Genomic DNA, 19,253 nt, shown 5'->3' with positions numbered 1-19,253 from the left:
TCAAAATATGGAAGCAAAGTCCTGCAAACTAAGGAGAATGACTGTCTCTTATCTGGTTTGTTAATTAAGTCACTATTGAAAACAAAAACAGAAAGGGTTGATGTTCATTTATCTCATCCCTCACACATTAGAGGATCATTTGTTACTGTAAAATGGAAAAAGTGTGATTTTCTGATTTTTCTGTTATTGTGTCCCTCTGTCGTAGTCGTAGGAATGTTGTTTTCACGTATCATGATACTCAGTAACCGATGTGTAGGTTTTGTGTTTTCTTTTCATATTAGTTTCATGTTTTTCTGAACTTGAGCTGAACCATTTTTGTTTTATAAAAAATCCAATAAAATAATTTGCTCCTGGGCTCTTGGCTGAATGTGACTTTTAAGAACTTTATGTTGTGTTTCCAGGTGATAAGTCAGGATCTTCACAAATCATGGCAGCTACAGAAAACAAGCGACTTATGCGAGACAACAGAAAGTATATGTGTTCAGTGTTACAGTGAAAATCAAATCAAATCAGAGGCCTTGTCCTGTATCTCTCCTGCTTTAATACTGTGGAAATTACAGTTAACACAGTTACTGTAAATCAATCAGTGAGTGTAAATCACCTTCCCTTTTCAAAACAAAAAAGTCCATTAAAAACCTGTAGACAGTTCAGGAACAAACAACAGTTCATGCAGTGAAAAGAGAATCTGTAACATTTTGATCTTTCTGTTTCAATGTGACATAATTTCTTTAAAAAAAAACAATGAAATTTGATTACAAAATGAGCAGAAAGTTAAAACAAGTTATGGCACATTTGAAATGACAGTAGAAAAATGAAATGGCAACAAACACAGCTTCATTTCAGAGACGCTACAGGATCAAACTTTATTTCCCTAAATTTATAAATAACATTTTTGGCATAAAATTCTTCACATATATTATTTTCATGCCATTTCATGCATTTCATACCAGTTTGGCACAAGGTCCTAAATTCTGCTAACACACTGGTAGATGTACTGTTCGCACTGGTTCTCTGGTACATGTTGTTCGTGATTTGTCGAGCAAAGTTAACTAGAACTTATCTGAGGAACAATCTTGTGAGCACAGTAATTAAGACTCATTATGCAGAATATATATTCTGTACAATAAATATTTGTCCAGCGTTGATTAATGTAAAGTGATGAACACACATGAAACTGGACACCATCAACGAAGCCTCAGAGAAAGTTTAGATTCTGTTCAGGCACCGATGCCTCTCTATGTCCCAAGGGGGAAGACTGTGAGTGACAGTAAGTGGGGAGGGGGTGGAATTCAGATAATAATAATTATACTAATAATAAGGCAATAAGGGAGAGGGTTGGGGGCTTAAACTACTGTTAGGATTTTGGCACCAAAATGGGTGGGTGGGTGTCTTGTCTTCATCGGAATTCTATTACTTCCTGGGTTATTCATATAGCTACTGTATATTTATACTGTATATTAATGCAGGGATATCTTCACTTGAAAGTTGCAGCTGATCCAAACTTAAAGGAACAGTGAGACATCATACGTTTATTGACTTTCTCAGAGTCTAAGCAGACTGATGCAAGTGCTTCAGCCCATTCGCTTCAGCTTTAGCAGAAAGACTGAAACAGTGAGAGACGGTTTGACTCGGAAGCTCATTCACTGATTCGTTTGTTTCATCATGTTTTAAGAAGTGAGCTTTACAGGTGCTGAACCAAGCTAGCTGCCCCCACCCCCACCCCCAGTCTCTGTGCTAAGCAAAGCTGGGCTACTGCTTGAGGTTGTTTCATTTTCAGCACACGCATAAGAAATCTATCTTGATATTAATTATATAATTCATCACAATAAAATAAAATAATCTGCAAATCATCAGATTTCAAGATATCAAACTGTTTCTTTAACAATGTAAAAGCTGCGTGTGGAGAGGTCAGAGGTCACTGGTGTCACTCCACATGGTCAATGGGACACAGTTACAGTTTATCAGCTACAGGAGTCACAATGAGCTGCAGGCGCTAAAACAGTAACTAACAGGTGGACAGAAGGAAAGAGTGTGTGAGGTGGAGACACTTAACTTCCAAGCATGAGGCTACAGTGTGTGTGTGTGTGTGTGTGTGTGAGGCAGGTGGGGAGGTAGGGACGACAGGTGGAGGGTGTTATGTGGAGGCTATAGCTGCCTAATGGGGGGAAGGTTGAGGGAGTCCAGGGCGCTGTGGTAGAGCTCCCTCAACGCTCTCAAGAGATACAGACGACAGAACATCTGGTTGAAGAGGTGAGGCAGCGGCTCCTGGAGGAAGATGAGAGAGAGAGACAGAGAGACAAGAGAAGAGGAGGAAGCAGGTGAGAACATGAAGGGAGTTCAACAAGAACAGGTCTAAACCTTAGGTCTAGACCTGATCCTGAACCTGGACTGTGACAACATCATGAATTTAAGATGAAGACTGAGCTGTACGAGAACCGTTCGAGAAAAACAGCATAAAAAATACATGAGAATAGGATGAGAACAGTATGAAAACATGATGAGAAAGGACTTAAACCGCAAGAGAACAGTTCGAGGAAAACAGCAAGACAACAGTTTGAGGAGATCGAACAGCATGAGAACAGTTTGAAAAGCATGAAAAGAGCACGAGAACAGTTTAAGGAGAACAGCAAGACAACAGTTTGAGGAGATCGAACAGCATGAGAACAGTTTGAAAAGCATGAAAAGAGCACGAGAACAGTTTAAGGAGAACGGCAAGACAACAGTTTGAGGAGAACAGCAAGAGAACAGTTTGAAAAGCATGAAAAGAGCACGAGAACAGTTTGAGGAGAACATTTTGAGGAGAACAGCAAGACAACAGTTTGAGAAAAGCATGCGAACAGTTTGAGGAGAACGGCAAGACAACAGTTTGAGGAGAACAGCAAGAGAACAGTTTGAGAAAAGCATGAGAACAGTTTGAGGAGATCGAACAGCATGAGAATAGTTTGAAAAGCATGAAAAGAGCACGAGAACAGTCTGAGGAGAACAGCAAGAGAACAGTTTGAGAAAAGCATGAGAATAGTTTGAAAAGCATGAAAACAGCACGAGAACAGTTTGAGGAGAACAGCAAGAGAACAGTTTGAGAAAAGCATGAGAATAGTTTGAAAAGCATGAAAAGAGCACGAGAACAGTCTGAGGAGAACAGCAAGAGAACAGTTTGAGAAAAGCATGAGAACAGTTCGAGGAGAACAGCAAGAGAACAGTTTGAGAAAACCATGACAATAGTTTGAGGAGAACAGCAAGAGAACAGTTTGAGGAGAAAAGCAAGAGAACAGTTTGAGGAGAAAAGCAAGAGAACAGTTTGAGGAGAACAGCAAGAGAACAGTTTGAGGAGAACAGCAAGAGAACAGTTTGAGAAAAGCATGAAAAGAGCATGAGAACATCCTCACCCCCAGCACGTGGACTCTGTTGTAGTAGGAGCTGAAGTCTTTGCTTAGAGACACCAGGAACTTACAGATCTGAGGGGACAACCACATCCATGAGTCACATCAACATCTACAGTGGGACCTGACCCGTGCAGACACCCTCCCCTCGGTTCACCTCAACCCTCTCACCTGCTCAGTCTTAATGTTGACTCTGGCCCCTCCCCCTTCTCCCTCCAGCGCTTGTCCCGATTGGTCCAGCAGCTCGGAGAAGGGAATGAGGTAATTGAAGAGGAGGAGCCACTCACCCTGTCAGTCACAACAGAGACACGGAGAAAATGATCAGTTTATGAAAAGTTCTTTAAAGGAGAGACAGGCACTCACAGTACGGAGCACAGAGATTAGAAACACAGTAGTGGATCAATATAAATTGGTACCTCCTCCTTCAGGGCAGAGAAGTCCAGCTCAGAGCACTCTGGGATTTCTGGGTACAGACCTGCAGGAAAACGACAACAATGTGAACAAGAGCACATTTCCCCTGTCTTGGCTTTGTTACACTGGCTGCCAAACATATTTTATTTCCATTTTTAAATCCTTTTATTTGCTTTCTAAATAGTGCAACGGTCTTGCCCCGCATTAACTCTCTGTGCTACTTCAGGCTTACACACCCACTCGCTCTCTCAGCTGCTCCTGAGCGTGCGTTTAGGACATTGCCTATGTAGGCTGCGCTGTGCGCTCTACACGGCAAGCAAGCAGATTGCCCGTGCGAACTGTGCTAACTGTTCTAATGTGTCTGCTCGTCTCTGTGTCTGGTCTCTACAGACTTCGCATCTGAGTCTGGGTCTGGGTCTGAGTCTGGGTCTGACATCAAGATGATTAGAGGAGGAAAAAGTCAGAGAGACTCAGCAACATGCTTTAGCCTCTCTGACTTTTTCCTCCTCTAATCATCTTGATGCTCTTTGCTCTTTCACCTGGAGCCAGTACGCAGTGGGCGGGGCTAAAGGCCTCATCAAGATTTATCAGTCAGGAAGTCAGTGGAGATTAAAACGTGAATGCGAATCACAGCAGATGATTTTAACAGAATTTGAAATTCTGTTAAAATCTGCTGAAATCACAGGACAAACTGGTGAACAAAAACTACTAGTGGTCTAGTGGTCAAAGTTGATAAGGTGGTGAAAAAAGACATGTCACTCCCTGTGGCTGAACATACCCAATGAAAAACAGAGCAACAGAACATGAGGCCTAATGGCTGACAGCACCAGGATCAGTGTTGGCAGACGCTGATCCACCACAGGCAGAGAGCTCTCTCTTATTGATAACCTGTCCATTCTGATCTTTTGCAGTTTGATGATGAAGGAGAACTCGAAGCATCCACTGGGACCACACATCATTTATTTTTCACTTAGACTTAAACCAGATTTAACTGATCAAAGTGTCTCATCGCAGCTGCTGCACTGTCAGCTGTTCTTAGCTCAGCTTTACTCCAAACACATTGATTCTTATTAAACCTCTTTGTTTTCTATACTGAGGTGAAGGCAGCTGTGAGAGACCACAGCGCTCTGTTTGTGCGTCGATCAATGTTATTGACTGGAAGGGAAACGCGAGACTCTCACCCTTCTCCACTCCTCTCTCATAGCTGTCGAACAGCGTATGGAGTCTGGCACAGTTGTACATCACAAACACGCCGCCCCTCGGCCCTTTGGTGGACACGCCCCCTTCCCTCTGGACATCCAGGGTCACCTACACAGACAGCTGTCAATCATTCTGACTCTACTCGTCACATCGCAGAGCAAAACTTCACGAAACACAGTCAATCCTCATCAATCAGCGTGGTTGTTTGGCAGTAACACAAATGAAAACGAAACAAACACTGAGCCGTAATGGGAACTCACAGGACTAGTGTGGACTGTTGACAGCAGCTCAAATCTGACAGTGGCAGAAGTCATGACCCTGATGATGTCATCCCATGTCTGACCTGCAGGAGGAGGAAGAGCCGGTTTATTCACCTCATCACCTCAGGTTGGCTGTAAAAGTGAGGAGCAGATAAACACTGTGCATGTGCACACACAGACGGACACGGACACGGACCTTCTACTTGATCTCCGTACTTCATCTCTGACGCCTCCTTCATCTGTCCTCTCCTCAGCCTGGAGGAGGAGGAAACACAATCACAGACAGTTGGTATAAAAATACACTGTGGTAACATAACTCATGAAAATGATTTAAAGAAGATTCTCATTCTCAACGATGAAGAGATCCCAACTTTAGAATGTATTTTTTAAACTACAGATTATTTAAACTACGTAAATCTAAACTATCCCATTGTTCTCAGAGAATCAGTATCTGAAGTAGCAGTATCTAAAAGGGGGTGTGGAGACATCATCTAAAACAGTCTTTCCAATATCTTTATGTCACAGCATCACTATTGACCCAGGCAAAGGGAAAAAGGCAACATGAAAATACAATACACTCCTCCCTCCAGTTCTCAGAGGGAAGTATAAGGCACAGTTTACAGGAATAAAAAGGTAAAATGTACTTATTCACATTAAACCAGGAGTTAGTTAAATGTCAAGGGCTAGTTCAAATAAATGTTGTTGAGGCTTGAAGAGAATTTTAATTTAGTTCATTACAACTACAATTTCAGAGGAGAGATCATCCTTATGAGAGTGTTTTAGTAATAATAATAAACGTGTGTCTGTTAGAGAGCTGGGCAGGAGAGAGGAGGGGGAGACGGAGAAGACGGGTGGAGAAAACCTAAAGACAAAGAGAACAACAATGAGATGAGCTGTGTCTTACTGCAGGTACTGAGCAGCAGTGAGGTGAGAACCTGGAGTCTTCACCGGCCCACACACCAGGTGTCTCTGCAGGCACGTACACACACACACACACACACACACACACACACACACACACACACACACACACACACACACACACACACACACACACACACACACACACACACACACACACACACACACACACACACAGTTGGTAAATATAGGAACACAATGCAGGATATGATTGAGTGTGTTTGTGTGTGTGTGGTTACCTGTGTGTGTGTCGCTCCACTGGCTCTCCACAGCATTGCTATCTGCTGCTGGCGGAATTCATCCTGACAGGAAGTCACATGTAATGTTGTTCCCATGGCAACCTACGAGGGAAGCAGCAAGGATGTAGAAGTAGAAGTCAATGACTGTTTGTTAGGATTAATAAGGAAATGTGCGTGTTTGTATAGAGTGTGTGTGTGTGTGTGTGTGTGTGTGTGTGTGTGTGTGTGTGTGTGTGTGTGTGTGTGTGTGTGTGTGTGTGTGTGTGTGTGTGTGTGTGTGTGTGTGTGTGTGTGTGTGTGCGTGTGTCTCACTGTGCAGTCAGCTGTTGCCAGGTCCAGTTGTGCCAGCTGGGAAACACTGTCCCTGTGAACTGAAACAGATACAGATGCAGTAAATAGACAGCACTTCCACATATTATGGAGACTGTTAGCTTAGCTCAGCATACAGACTGGAACAAGGAGCAACAGCCTAATCAATATGTTGTGTTTAATCTGTAGACACAGACAGATGAAATCTCTCATTTAACTAAGACTCTGAATGTAAAAGCCTCTTCAGCAGCTGTGAGTCTTCTTGGTTTAGGTTTACACATTATGATTCATCTCCTTTCTTCTTGCCAGAGAAGAAACACTCACACCGACTTACATATAATTTCCCAAATAATTTCCAAAACCCACTCCTATCTCCCCTAAATTCTGTACTTTAGGCCTCTATCCTGAAAATCTCTCCTTAAAATCGCATGAAATTAAATTTATTAATCTCTGCCTTATCCATTCGAAACGTCTCATTGCCTTGTATTGGAAAATGATAGAATGTCCCCCTATTATTCATTGGCTGAAAGAATTATCATTGTGTCTTTAGAGAAGCTGACTTATAGTATTAAACATAGACTTTGTGAATTCTATGAAATCTAGGGGCCTTTTCTTACATTTTCTTGAAAGCGCGGATCTGCAGTGTGCCCTTCACCCTTGAATCTCATTGCTCTAACACTGACTCTGTAATCATCTGTGCTGCTGCTCTGCTGTCTGTGCATCTTCTTTTTTCTTTTCTTTTTTGTGTGTTTGATTTTATAGCTCTATTTATCCTTACTTTTTCTTATTTTACATTTGCTTTTTTCGTTTGTTTGTTTTTGCCTCTCTGTGGACCTTGATGGATGAGATCCTTGGTGGGTGATGTATTTGAAGTTTGTGTTGTATGTTAATGTACACTCTGTATAACTTAATCAAAATGTCAATAAACATAATATGTTAAAAAAAAAAAAATCAAAACACTAGAGCAGAGTAGAGACCTATGGTGGCCCTGAGGGCTCAACACAGCTGCAGGGAACCCATGGAAACACACACAACTTCACATCTTCACATCACATACATCCTCATTACTTTGACACAAAACTTAGTGGCCATAAAAAAAAAGAACAAAAAAGAACACACAAAACAAGAACACCTTGTCTTCTTACCTGTGCAGGTGCCCAGGCTGGGGTCATATCCCAGCAGCCCCTCCTCCTGGAACACACGTTTCAGGTTAACCCTGAGTGCTCCGTCGTTCTCCCCCTCCACCTTACTCCCTCCCCCTCCACTGGTCCTCCGGCCTCGCTCTGTTTCCCGCTCTCTGTACGGACAGTTCTCCAGCGCCTCTTGGATCTTCTCCTCACGGTCCTCGTTGGTCCAGTTGGCCGGAGCCGTCGGCCAATCAATGCCCAGAGCTCGGAGAAAGGTGATGATGTCACTATCCTCAGGGAGTGTGGGGCAATAGGACACTGTAAATCTGAGACAGGTGGGGGTGTCAGTGTTACCACTTTCATTCAAGTAAGTCACCCATCTATTTCTTTTGTCAATTAGTTAATAAAGAGCTCAGATTTCCATCACTTTAGTTTTTTCATGGTGAAAGGAACAAAAACAAGGAATCATCTGTCAAACTCACCCCTGTCCTCTCAGCAGCGCCCCCATGTGGTCAGCCAGCAGCATCGTCCTCAGCTGGCCCAGAGTCAGAGTCTCAGGGGTGGGTGTGTTGGGTCTGGGGTGCAGCGCGGGGCAGTTAAGCACCACACAGCCCTCCCTCTGACTGAAGGGCTTGAGGTAATCAGTGGCTCCAGCCGCCAGGACAGCCCTGAAGGCTGCAGCCCGATCGACCCTCACCCTGAGCCCCTCACCCATCACCTCCCCGCCGGCCACTGGCAGAACCCCGCTCCCCCGGAGGGACAGCACCCTGGACATCACTGCTGGTGGGACCTGGTGGACACAGAGGTCAGAGCAGTGGTTCAACTTCTGCAAACAGATGCTTATCTTAAGGAACACTTCTGTTGCGTTGAGTTTTTGCAGCACAATGCTGTCAAATTGATTTTTTTTCTGAATTTGTAGCATGGTTGTTTCTTTGCATGTTTTCTTAAGGTGTTCGTGAGTTTAACTCCCACCACACTGTCCTTTTCTATGTCTGGACACAGTCTGTTTTCCATTCTCAGTCAGCAGCAGTGAGCAAAAACTGTTATCATCGACTTCATTAACCCATATCAGTGCATCAACACATCACACTCTCATGATGCAGAGCAAAACACGCAGTAACAACATCCTCCTCCTTTATCACCATCGCTGTAGCCTCTTATTTCTGTGACGTATGCTGTGCAACAGACCTTCGGGTGTTTTCGCACCTCCTCGGCTGCTGTGCGTGTTTGTCTGACCCATATTGTATCTGTCACTCATGGGTTAATAATTCCCGCCGCAGGCTGCCAGTGTCTGGTCGATCAGGATGGGGCAAAGTCAGCGGACTCTGGGGGATTATTATTGGAGGATGTGTATCATTTGAACATGCTTTTGATTTATGGTTTGAGGAATATGTCTTATTAAATATGACGATGTTGTTTTCAATCAGCTGAGCGCCATGAGCAGGTAGTTCCGGTTCTCTGCTCCTATTGGCCGAGTCACGTCCTGGACGATGAACATACCTCCGGCCATTTAAACCCTCACATCAGTCCAACTGCGTTATTTGTGTCAGGTTCATGGTGTTTACTAAATCAATGAGGCAAATGTATTTCACAATAATACGAGAGTAAATTATTAGTAATAGGCTAGTTATTATTAGGCTACTACGCTGAGCAGATTCACTCGCGCCCCAGTAAACACATGATCCTCCGAGGAACTACATGCTCTGGCGGAAGAATAGCATGTGGAGTTTCTTAACGTAAACACTTTAGCGATAACTGACGTTAGCGGAGTCGCTGCGGTTTAACGAGCGTCCGGCGGGGACTTCCCCGTCGTTAACGGGGTGTCCAGCCGGTAGCTGTCCCCACAGCAGCAGGCCACACGCCCACCGCCCGGTAAACCGTTAAAACGCCAGTAAACCAACCAACAGGTACCCGGTGACACCGACCTGTCCGTCCGCGTACAGCGTGTTGAGCATCGTGGTCGGCGACAGAAAGTCCCGGTTCCGCAGGTTCTTCGCGCTGCTCTCCTTGAACCACAGCTTCTCCGGCTCCGGGGAGATCCTGTCGCCGTGGCCGTGGCTCGAATCCGGGACATTGTCTCGCTTCCCCCGCAGTGCGGAGCTCAGCGCCCGGACGGTAGGTGTGATCCGGAGGGGCGAAGGCTCCTCGGTTTTCTCCATCACCAGTATCCGGACGCTAACACACACACACACACAGGTGAGCTCGCTCCTCCTGGGCGCTCAGCACATCCACTCCCCGCACATGTCCACGAACCGCCGCGGTCACGCTGCTCTGTGCCGGGGCAGGCTGTCGAAACACGGGCGACAATGCAGCCGCGCGGCCGATCACTGATCGATATTGACTGGAGGGGAGGACTACTGCATCGGCCGAGCTTCCTCTACGGAACCAGTGGAGTCAGATCTGTGTTTCTGACGAGCTGGTTTTCCGTGTTGGACGAGCAGAGAGTCGCTCAGATCTCCCCCCTGTGGTCGCCATAGTAACTGCATCCTTACCACACCACGCGGCCAAATGTATGTGGACAGAGTGCAGGTCCAGCTCATGGATCTTTTATAAGACACATAATAGATAATATCATGGTTCAGCTCCAGTCACAGTGTCTCATAAAACAATTAACTCCACAATTAATTACTGAATCTATCACCGTTCAGCAAAACTAAAAACGATACCAGCAAAACTCTAAACACATTATCACTTATTAGCCTATCTGAATTTCCCCAGGGGGTGAATTAACAGACTTTAACTTTTTTTACTACAACTCCACAATAATTCACTGTGATCTCATGATTCATGACTGTATGGTAACCATGGTAACAATAACAGTAGTTTAACAACTCTCTTATTCACACTTTTGCTCATGTGATGACAGCAGCATAAAGCAGGCCAGAGGTAACAACAGGGTGGTGAAAGGAAGAAAAAAGAAGCGGGGGAGGGAGGAGTGGAGGAAGAGGAGGCCTGTGGTCATGTGTTACTTTGCACCTTACACAAAGTGTGGTGAGGAGACCTGAATCTGAGTGTTGATCTGATAACACCATGACTTCACATTTCAGTTCAATGAATCACATGAAGAGAGCTGAAATTTCAAAAGGCATCAACATAAACGGGAGAAGTATAGGCTATCTTATCATATTTCATGCTCAGATAATTAGGTAATAGGCTATTTAGCCTACTGAATAAATCATCCACAAAAGACCATTTGACCAGATTAAATTCTCTAATAGAAGAACATTAGTTTTCCACCAGTCACAAAACGATGACAGATCACAGCCTGTAATGACCAAGAAAAAAAAAATCTAATATACAAATGTTTTTCAAGTCTAGATCTATTCTAGACATGTGTTATAAATATAATACATATTTCCATCCTTAAAGTTGTCAGTAGCCTATGTGTTTGCAATTAACAAGAGGGTCCCAAAGTCTGACATCAGTCTCCCTTACAGAATGTGATGATCACCTCAGAGTGGAGAAGATAACAAGTAAATTACACCTAGATAGAATATAGAAAATCAACATAGCCTAAACATCATAACAGGAAAGTGTCACCATGTAAACCTGCTTTGGCCTGGATAGATAAACATGGATGTTTACACTTTATGATGTTTGTTTATTTAATGTGTTTGCCGAATATATTTTTCAAGGCCATAATGTGTTTGTTTGTTGACTCTGTGATGTGTTGCAGTGCTGGTGTGTGAAACAGCGGAGCCGCCATCCCGTGTTCACACACCAGCACCGAGCGAGGAAAGGAGAGGCGGAACAACATTCCCGCTTGCAGCGGGCGGTGTGAAAGGGCTTTTTCTCCGAGTGCAGCTTCTTCCGGCTCAGAAATGTGACGTAAAGGGCTCAAGGCTCAAACACAGGGGAAGTGTTTGTAGTAAGTTGAGCCGCTCCAAGTGCTGCGGTGCCCCCGCGGAGAAGAAGAGGAAGATGCACAACTGGCAGGAGAACGAGATCAAAGAACTTCTGAGCATCCGCGGGTCGGAGTCGATCCGGAACCAGATCACGGGCACGGTGAAGGACTCGGTGGTCTACAACCGGATGACCAAACTGCTGGCGGAGCGGGGGGTGTACCGGTCGCACATGCAGGTGATCAGCAAGCTGAAGGCGCTGAGGAAGCAGTACATGAAGCACCACCAGCAGAAGAGCCGCTGCGGGAACCAGCGCGTCGACTGGCCCTTCTACGAGCTGTGCCACCGGGTGTTCGGGAGGGGCCCGGCGAGGGTCTCGGTGAAGCGGCAGAGGAGCCCCTCTCCGCCGTCTGCACCCTCATCCCCTCCGCCGCCTCCCCCTACTCCTCCTCCTCCTCCTCCTCCTCCTCAGCCGAGCGACGAGCACCATGAGGTCGTGGTCGGCCTCTGGGACGAGGAGGACAAACATCTGGCTCCGGTGGAGGCGGAGGATGAAGAGGACCAGTACAGCCCGCCAGAGCCGCTGCACGCACCACACAACACCGGTGAGCAGCTGTTGAGGGTCCAGGTCCAGTCAATCAGATCTAAGAGACAGAGGAACAAAGACCAGAGAGGACTTGTTTAAGTTTCTAATTTAGCTCCACATGTTGTAGCCTAAATAATAGTGGGAGAAAGTGAATTATTCTATTCTTCAATAATTATTTGATTATTGAACCAGCTGTTGAGCAGCTGCTGAGAACTGCCTGAGATTGCACATCAGTCCTTACATGTCCACAGAGCAGGTGGAGTCAGACATGTTCATGTTTGAATGTTAAAATCTCACAAAGATACGCACAGCTACGTGTAAAACAGATGACCAAGACACATCATGATGAAGAGGAGCTGTAGTTTTAAAGCAGCATCATTCTCCTAATTGATGAGGAACAGTTCTAGTTGTAATGTACAGGTGGAGAGTTAGTGTGTGTGTGCCCTGGTGTCATTGGTTCAGTAGGTTCAGGCAGGATGGCTTTATTTGTCAAAACACATCTCATATATGAGGTTTTCAAATTGTTTTACAGAGCAATACAATGTAAAACACAATAAAGGAAACTGATTTACAATAAAAGAGTCCGACAAATTAAAATAAAAAAGAATTAATAATGACACTTACAATTTAACTTTCATCAATAAAAATAGGAAACGGTGGCCCTGAGGGCTCATCTCACTGCAGCTTAAGAAAACGCATGCAAAGACATAAATGTGCTCCAAAGTCAGAAAATAAATGTTTAACTGTCTCTTTGGTTTTGCAGCATTCAAAATGCCGTCAAAGAGGAAGAAGACGACAGTAATGGATCAGGTCTCTGCTTTAGTGTCGGCGACAGTCGCTCAGCTCAAAGAGATGGACGCCGCCATGCAGGCGCAGGAGGACGCCCGGCTGCAGCGGCTCATGGACCACGAGAGGGAAATGCAGAACAGTCTAGTGAGTCAGCTCATGACCATGCACGAACGCATCAGTCGAGAGAATCACGAGCGGCACCTGGAACTCGTGGATACGATATTGTCCAGGTTCCCCTCGCCATCAGGACACTGAACACTGACCTCTGACCTCTGCTCCTGTGTGAGCAACATTTACTCTGACTCCCCAACCACTGACCAGTGCCTGAACCCATCACCTTCATTAACACTACATGTAGAGAGATCATCTTTGACCATACTATACCATACACTACCAGTGTAAACTGACAGTTGCCATGAATAAAAAGCAGCAATATTCGTTTGAAATGAATATTGTAATAGAGAAATATTCCAAAAACATTGGTAGTCCACTGTTGAATCTTTTATGTTAAAGGGATAGTTCAACATTTTGTAGTCATTTTATAGTCATAAGCAGTAGGTTCATTACCTTTACTTGTCGGTGCAAGCTATTTTTAGAACGGTGGAGCAGAGCCGCGAGCTGCTCAGAGCTACGCTACAGAGGCTAATGGGATTTCTTGGTTTCCCTATCAAACTCATCAAATACACAATCCAACTCCTTCAGCCTCCGTAGCGTAGCTCTGAGCAGCTCGCGGCTCGGCTCCACCGTTCTAAAAATAGCCACCAACAATTAAAGGTAACGAACCTACTGCTATGACTATAGGGATTATGGCAATGGGCCAATTTGCCAAAATGTTGAACTATCCCTTTAAACATCAGTTTAAGTGATGAAGTCAGATTAAATTGGCAGCTCGGTGACTTTATGCTGAATGCATCACAGTGTGAAGTAAATCAAACATTTAAATAAAGTGTTTTCTGATTCAGATCAGACTCAGAAGTAGTGTGAATCGTTTCATCCACTGGATTCAGTTGAGTTACATTTTATCTGCAGCTTCTCTCAGTTTAACATCTATGTGAAGTAAATCTAAGTTAAGAAATGAACCAGGACCAGGACCTGGACCAGGACCTGGTCTGATCTGGTCTCTGTCACTGTTTCACTGAAACAAACACTGACTCATTTCAAGACTTAAACCACCAGACACTTCACCTCCAGACTACCTCAGGTCTGAGACCACTGCCAGTCACCATGGCAACAATCAATCTGTAGCCAGCTGCTCCAACAACAAGAAACAGGAAACAAGGCCGATAGTTTGTGGTTTTCTGACATTGTGAAGAGAGCAGTCATTTCTTTCTACATCAGATACTCTTCTTCATGTTCAACAAACAGACAAACTTGTTCTGCTGCTGAACTGAGCTCAGTGTTGGAGCAGCTTCCTCCTTTTTTTTTTTTTTTTTGAGAAGAGTCTTAATTTTCCCAGAATTCTTTGCACCACAGTCTGGCCCCAGAGAGTGAAGAATTACACAACTTTGTGCAGCAGGTGAATTCAGACTCAGTGTGTGAGGATAGTCTGATTGGAACAAAAATTGTGTCTGTCTCTTTAAACTCATCATTCAAACCATTAGCTATGTTTTCATGTGTCTCAGACCTGATTTCGTCTGGAGGTTTCTGATGTTTGTTTTGGTGAAGCAGCAGGTGTTAAACTGATCTATGAGCAGAACTGGACCAACACACAGACCAGACTGACCTCTGACCTGTCATGACCTCTGACCTGTGACGTGGTCTCTTTCATGAGGCCGCAAATCTGAACTTGGACGCTGCGCGCGTGTAGAGGGAACGCGGCCTCCAGTTTACAGGAGAGACACAAACTACCGATCAAACGAACAGTGTTATCTGACGTATGGATGACGAGGAACTGAACGTCCTCCACCACCTGAGCTTAGCCCGTTGCTGTGAACGGCGACAGTGAACGCACCACAGCAACAGCTGCAGCCTTTTGTTGCGAAACTCTTTACTCAGTATTTGCTGTGATTCACGGAGGTGGATGCTGAAAGAGTGACCTCGTGCTGATGTAAATATCATGTTTTAGTCTTTAGTTCACCTGCAGAGAGGAAACTACAGCTTCATGCCCAGTTGTGTGTTTCTAGCCTGGATCATAAAGGACATTCAGTACTGGATCATAAAAAAAACACTAAAGTTTTCGGGCTTTTCATTTAATTTCACTCAGAGTTGTTATGTTTACTTTTTCCATTGCTTTAGTAAAGGTGATGGACACTTGGCTGATCAGTGGAGGAAATATCATCACTCAGTCAGTCAGTCACAATAATTATCAGTCCCCAAATTACACACAGTGATAGATTAGGTTAAAACTCGGAGCTTTATTAGAAACAACCACTCAATGAAACAAACTGTAAAGCAAATTGACAAATACAAATTAACAACAGAACATGAGACGAGCTCCTGTTGTCGTTCTCGGTGTCATTCTTGGCTGACACGAAATTCCCGGTTGCGTTCACTGTCCTCAGCAATCCGGGAGAAAACGTGTCATTGAGGAAAAACACCTCAAACAAACCAAAATGGTTGGTTTCACTTCATCAAACTGAGTTTCACTAATGACAAAGCTGCACTACAAACTTGAACGGACCAGTGGTGATCAGTTAGCAGTTAGCATTAGCATTAATGAATCAGCATGGGTATGTTACATAGAGGCTAAAAAGTCTTTGGGTCGTTGGTGTGGTGGAGTCGACCTGGACTGACACTGTAGATACTTTTATACTGTTTCACTGATTGAAACTTGTTGTTTGTTTTTCTTTCTTTTTTTTAAGGCAAAAATAAAGTTTTCAACTGAAATAAAAACAAACTGTGTCGTGTGCAGTGGATGTGTCAGGATGTGAAACAGGAAGGAGGTCGTCTGAGGATGTCCTGTGCGTTGTGGGATGGAAACGGACGCCATAACCAGCTGGAGCACAGAATCACAGCTGCATTATGGGTTCCGTTACAATCCCACCCACCAAAACAAGACTCAGGTCTGGACTCGGCACTGGACTCAGGTGTCCGGAGCTAAAAAGAGGAAAAATCTGGTTAGAAAAGGGATAAAAAGTGAATGTACACTTTCATAATTCTCATAATGAAAATAATGTGTTTGCTGCTGCACATTTTGAAAGAATGAGAATATGTTTTAAAGAAACTTCAGTTCATGCTGCATTTGATAAAATATAAATGAAAGAAAACAAGTGTTATTTTCTGTCCAGTAACCTTCTTCATTCTGCCGGTTTACTCTGTCAAAAAAAAATCAAACATCTGTATTTACATTTATTCTGAAGCCACATTCAACTTCAGACAGTCTCAGTACATCTCTGTTGTAAAGTGTCAGACACAAAGCTGTGAACATTTACATATATCTTTAAGCAGCAGAAAGTTCAGTTAAAGTTCTACACAACAGACAGCAGATAAATCACATACACACACTCACACACACACACACACACACACACACACACACACACACACACACACACACACACACACAGAGCAGCTTCCTCTGATTTAGTTTCTCAGCGTTGACTCGATGAAACTTCACCCTAACGATTCAGAGAGTGAAACGTGGGCTCAGTGAGAAAGCGAAGACTTTAAACTTCCTGTGTCAACTCAGTGTTTCAGTTCAGTTCTTTAATGAGCTGCATCATGTTTCAGCTTCAGACGCTCACTCTGTGTTTCACAGCAGAAAGTGAACCTGAGTCAGTGAAACATTAAACAACTGAGTGATTCAAACTGACCTCAGACCAGCGTCTGATTAGAGACCGATCATAAATCAAAGCACCAGCTGAACAACTAAATGAAAATTGTGTTATTGTGAATCATTTACAGTAAAATCGAGGAAGAACTTGGACGTTTAAATCCCAGACACATTTGAGAATTGAATTTGCCATTTCAAAGTAAATATCCTGTTATTACTTTTATCAGCTCTTATTCTGAAGATGAGTTTTCATGTCATGCTGTTTGTTTCAGTTAATCTAACAGGCAGTTAATAAGTGTTTTCTTCTGGTTTATTACAATATTTGAAAATTTGGCATCTAAGAATCAGACAATGTAGAATAGAGATTAGATTAATTTTTACCTTAATAGCTGAAAAACTGTAAAATCAGATTCTTAATTTGAAAAGTATTGGACCTTATTCAGCTGCTTGAGAATGAGCAGCAGTGACATGACAGTGACCTGTTTGTGGCAATCCAGGAACCTGAAGGAAGAACGAAAAACCAGCTGTGTGATTGTGTGGAGGGAAAGCCAGGCTTCATTCATTGTTTTATATTTAGAAATGGACGTCGTGTTGTATCGGTGGCTCGTCGAGAAAAACCTGTTGTTTTATCTGTTAAGAAAATAAAGACAGAGAGGGGGAGGGAAAGAAGGAGGAAGGGGGAGAGGACGGCCTGACAAGGAGGAGTTGATAAAGAGATAAAGGAAGGAGCAGAAGAAAAAATGAAGGAAGAGATTGAGAGGAGGACCACAGGTCTGAGATCCTGATCTGAAGCTTCCTCAAACTCTCACGTCCTCATGTGAACCGGGAAAATAGTGAAGTAGAGACAGAGAGAGAGAGAGAGAGAGAGAGAGAGAGAGAGAGAGGACGGAGCCACAGGCTGTGACATGCTTTCAGTTTGTGTTTCAGACTTCAACCCCTGATAAGAGACGTTGTTCAGCGAAGACGAAGGACGAACTGAGTCCTCACTGAGACAATGGGAAAGCATCTGACAAGAGGACACAGTGAGGACAAAGGGAGGAAGACGAGAGGCAGGAGGGACAGCGAGAGGGGGAAGGAAGTGGGGGACACTCAGGGACAAAGATAATGTGAATGAAAGTAGAGAAGCAGCAGCAGCAGAGAGCTTTTCACAAGGGATGTAAAGTTTGAGTGAAAGTTTCCAGCTCACCAACATGTGTCAGTGCACGTCTCCGTCCTCTGTCTGTCTGCATCTGTGTCCTCCGTCCACGTCTCCGTCCTCCTGTCCTCCGTCTGCCTGCAGCTCTGAGTCCAGACTTCCTCTTAAATACTCTAGAGATTCATTTCACTTTCACTTCTCCTGAGCTCAATAAACTCCTCCTTTCCTGCCTCCCCACCCCCAGCTCCACCTCCTCTCCCTGCTGGACACACACACACACACACTCTCTGTGAGTTGTAGTAGTAGTTTAGTGATTTTATGTGCAGCAGGTGAGTCCATGTTTATTTCCCTACTGGATCAATAGAGTAGATTCTGATTCTGATTGTAAATGATCAGTTGTTTGAAACTTCACATTTTCTCCACAGTAGAGCACAATAAAGTGAAGTACAATAATGTCCATGTCTCATGACTGATTTTGTCATAGTATCTCAAAAAAGTGAGTACACCCCTCACATTTCAGCAAACATTTTTATTATATCTTCTCATGGGACAATCCTGTAGAAATGAAACTTGGATAAACCTTAGGGTAGTGAGTGTACAGCTTGTATAGTAGTATAGATCTGCTATCCACCGAAAATTACTCATACATATACATACCCATTATTGTCTAAATAGCTGGCAACATATCTCAGAGGAAATACTCTTGGTTTATAACATACAAAATACCTACTATAATATAAAGAGTTTTGGTGAAACATGTGTTAATATTTAACTTATATATGCAAGTGTATTTATGTATTCTTTATGTTTATACAGTATTAGTTTTTCTTACTAATTTTAGATATCTTATCAATCTATCTATATCTAATCTATCTTGTACATTTACAAATATAATATCAACCTATACTGACAGGTTTGGCGATGGATACATATGGATTCTATGTCTATGATATAAACACGACATCTTTGTGTGGACGGGTCAAAATATGATATTGTTTCAATTTCTTGAGTCTTTTGAAGAGGAGAGCGCACGCCTGTATTAATGAGGTGCTCACAAACAAAAAATGAACAAAGGAAAAAAAAGGAATGTGGCACACTCCGTAGCCTCGGATGCAAAAATATTTATTCAAGCTTAAAAACCAATGTCGAAACGTTGAATAAATATTTTTGCATCCGAGGCTACGGAGTGTGCTACATTCCTCTTTTTTCCCCCATTGTTTCAATTTCTATCATGTGTAGGCTACATACATATATTTCAGTAACACTTTATAATAAGTGCACACTATTAAGCATTAGTTAAGCATTAATAAATACTGAATTCTTCATTTATAATGCACGAATA

The 19,253-nt window shown here is 43.6% G+C and overlaps 2 protein-coding genes across 2 annotated transcripts; one reads left to right on the top strand and one right to left on the bottom strand.

The window, feature by feature from the left end:
* Nucleotides 1–1,767: 1,767 nt before the first annotated feature.
* On the bottom strand, nucleotides 1,768–10,671 carry dalrd3 (DALR anticodon binding domain containing 3). The gene is made up of 13 exons (XM_083975960.1): nucleotides 9,773–10,671; nucleotides 8,330–8,637; nucleotides 7,866–8,173; nucleotides 6,724–6,782; nucleotides 6,412–6,513; nucleotides 6,156–6,220; nucleotides 5,448–5,506; nucleotides 5,252–5,334; nucleotides 4,973–5,099; nucleotides 3,797–3,855; nucleotides 3,552–3,668; nucleotides 3,387–3,455; nucleotides 1,768–2,265 (listed from the first exon to the last, which is right to left on the bottom strand). The coding sequence occupies exons 1-13, from the start codon at nucleotides 10,004–10,006 to the stop codon at nucleotides 2,146–2,148; spliced, it is 1,710 nt and encodes a 569-aa protein (XP_083832086.1). The 5' UTR covers nucleotides 10,007–10,671; the 3' UTR covers nucleotides 1,768–2,145.
* A 595-nt stretch (nucleotides 10,672–11,266) lies between these two features.
* On the top strand, nucleotides 11,267–13,556 carry LOC310988469 (uncharacterized protein). Its single transcript, XM_083975067.1, has 2 exons — nucleotides 11,267–12,294; nucleotides 13,039–13,556. The coding sequence occupies exons 1-2, from the start codon at nucleotides 11,769–11,771 to the stop codon at nucleotides 13,317–13,319; spliced, it is 807 nt and encodes a 268-aa protein (XP_083831193.1). The 5' UTR covers nucleotides 11,267–11,768; the 3' UTR covers nucleotides 13,320–13,556.
* Nucleotides 13,557–19,253: the final 5,697 nt, after the last annotated feature.

The sequence above is a fragment of the Trachurus trachurus genome (genome assembly GCF_905171665.1).
Source record: "Trachurus trachurus genome assembly, chromosome: 7".
In the NCBI taxonomy this organism is placed as follows: domain Eukaryota; kingdom Metazoa; phylum Chordata; class Actinopteri; order Carangiformes; family Carangidae; genus Trachurus; species Trachurus trachurus.
The sequence above is the reverse complement of the archived record's forward strand: the minus strand, read 5'-3'. Positions and strand labels throughout refer to the sequence as shown.

Bases quoted from the DNA above. Each gene is read 5' to 3' on its own strand.
- LOC310988469 (XM_083975067.1), top strand. From the start codon at position 11,769: ATGCACAACTGGCAGGAGAACGAGATCAAAGAACTTCTGAGCATCCGC. The intron at 12,295-13,038 runs GTGAGCAGCTGT...TTGGTTTTGCAG, and splicing joins GCACGCACCACACAACACCG to CATTCAAAATGCCGTCAAAG.
- dalrd3 (XM_083975960.1), bottom strand. From the start codon at position 10,006: ATGGAGAAAACCGAGGAGCCTTCGCCCCTCCGGATCACACCTACCGTC. The intron at 6,221-6,411 runs GTAACCACACAC...ACGTGCCTGCAG, and splicing joins GTGGAGCGACACACACACAG to AGACACCTGGTGTGTGGGCC. The intron at 3,856-4,972 runs GTGAGAGTCTCG...GTTTTCCTGCAG, and splicing joins TGAGAGAGGAGTGGAGAAGG to GTCTGTACCCAGAAATCCCA.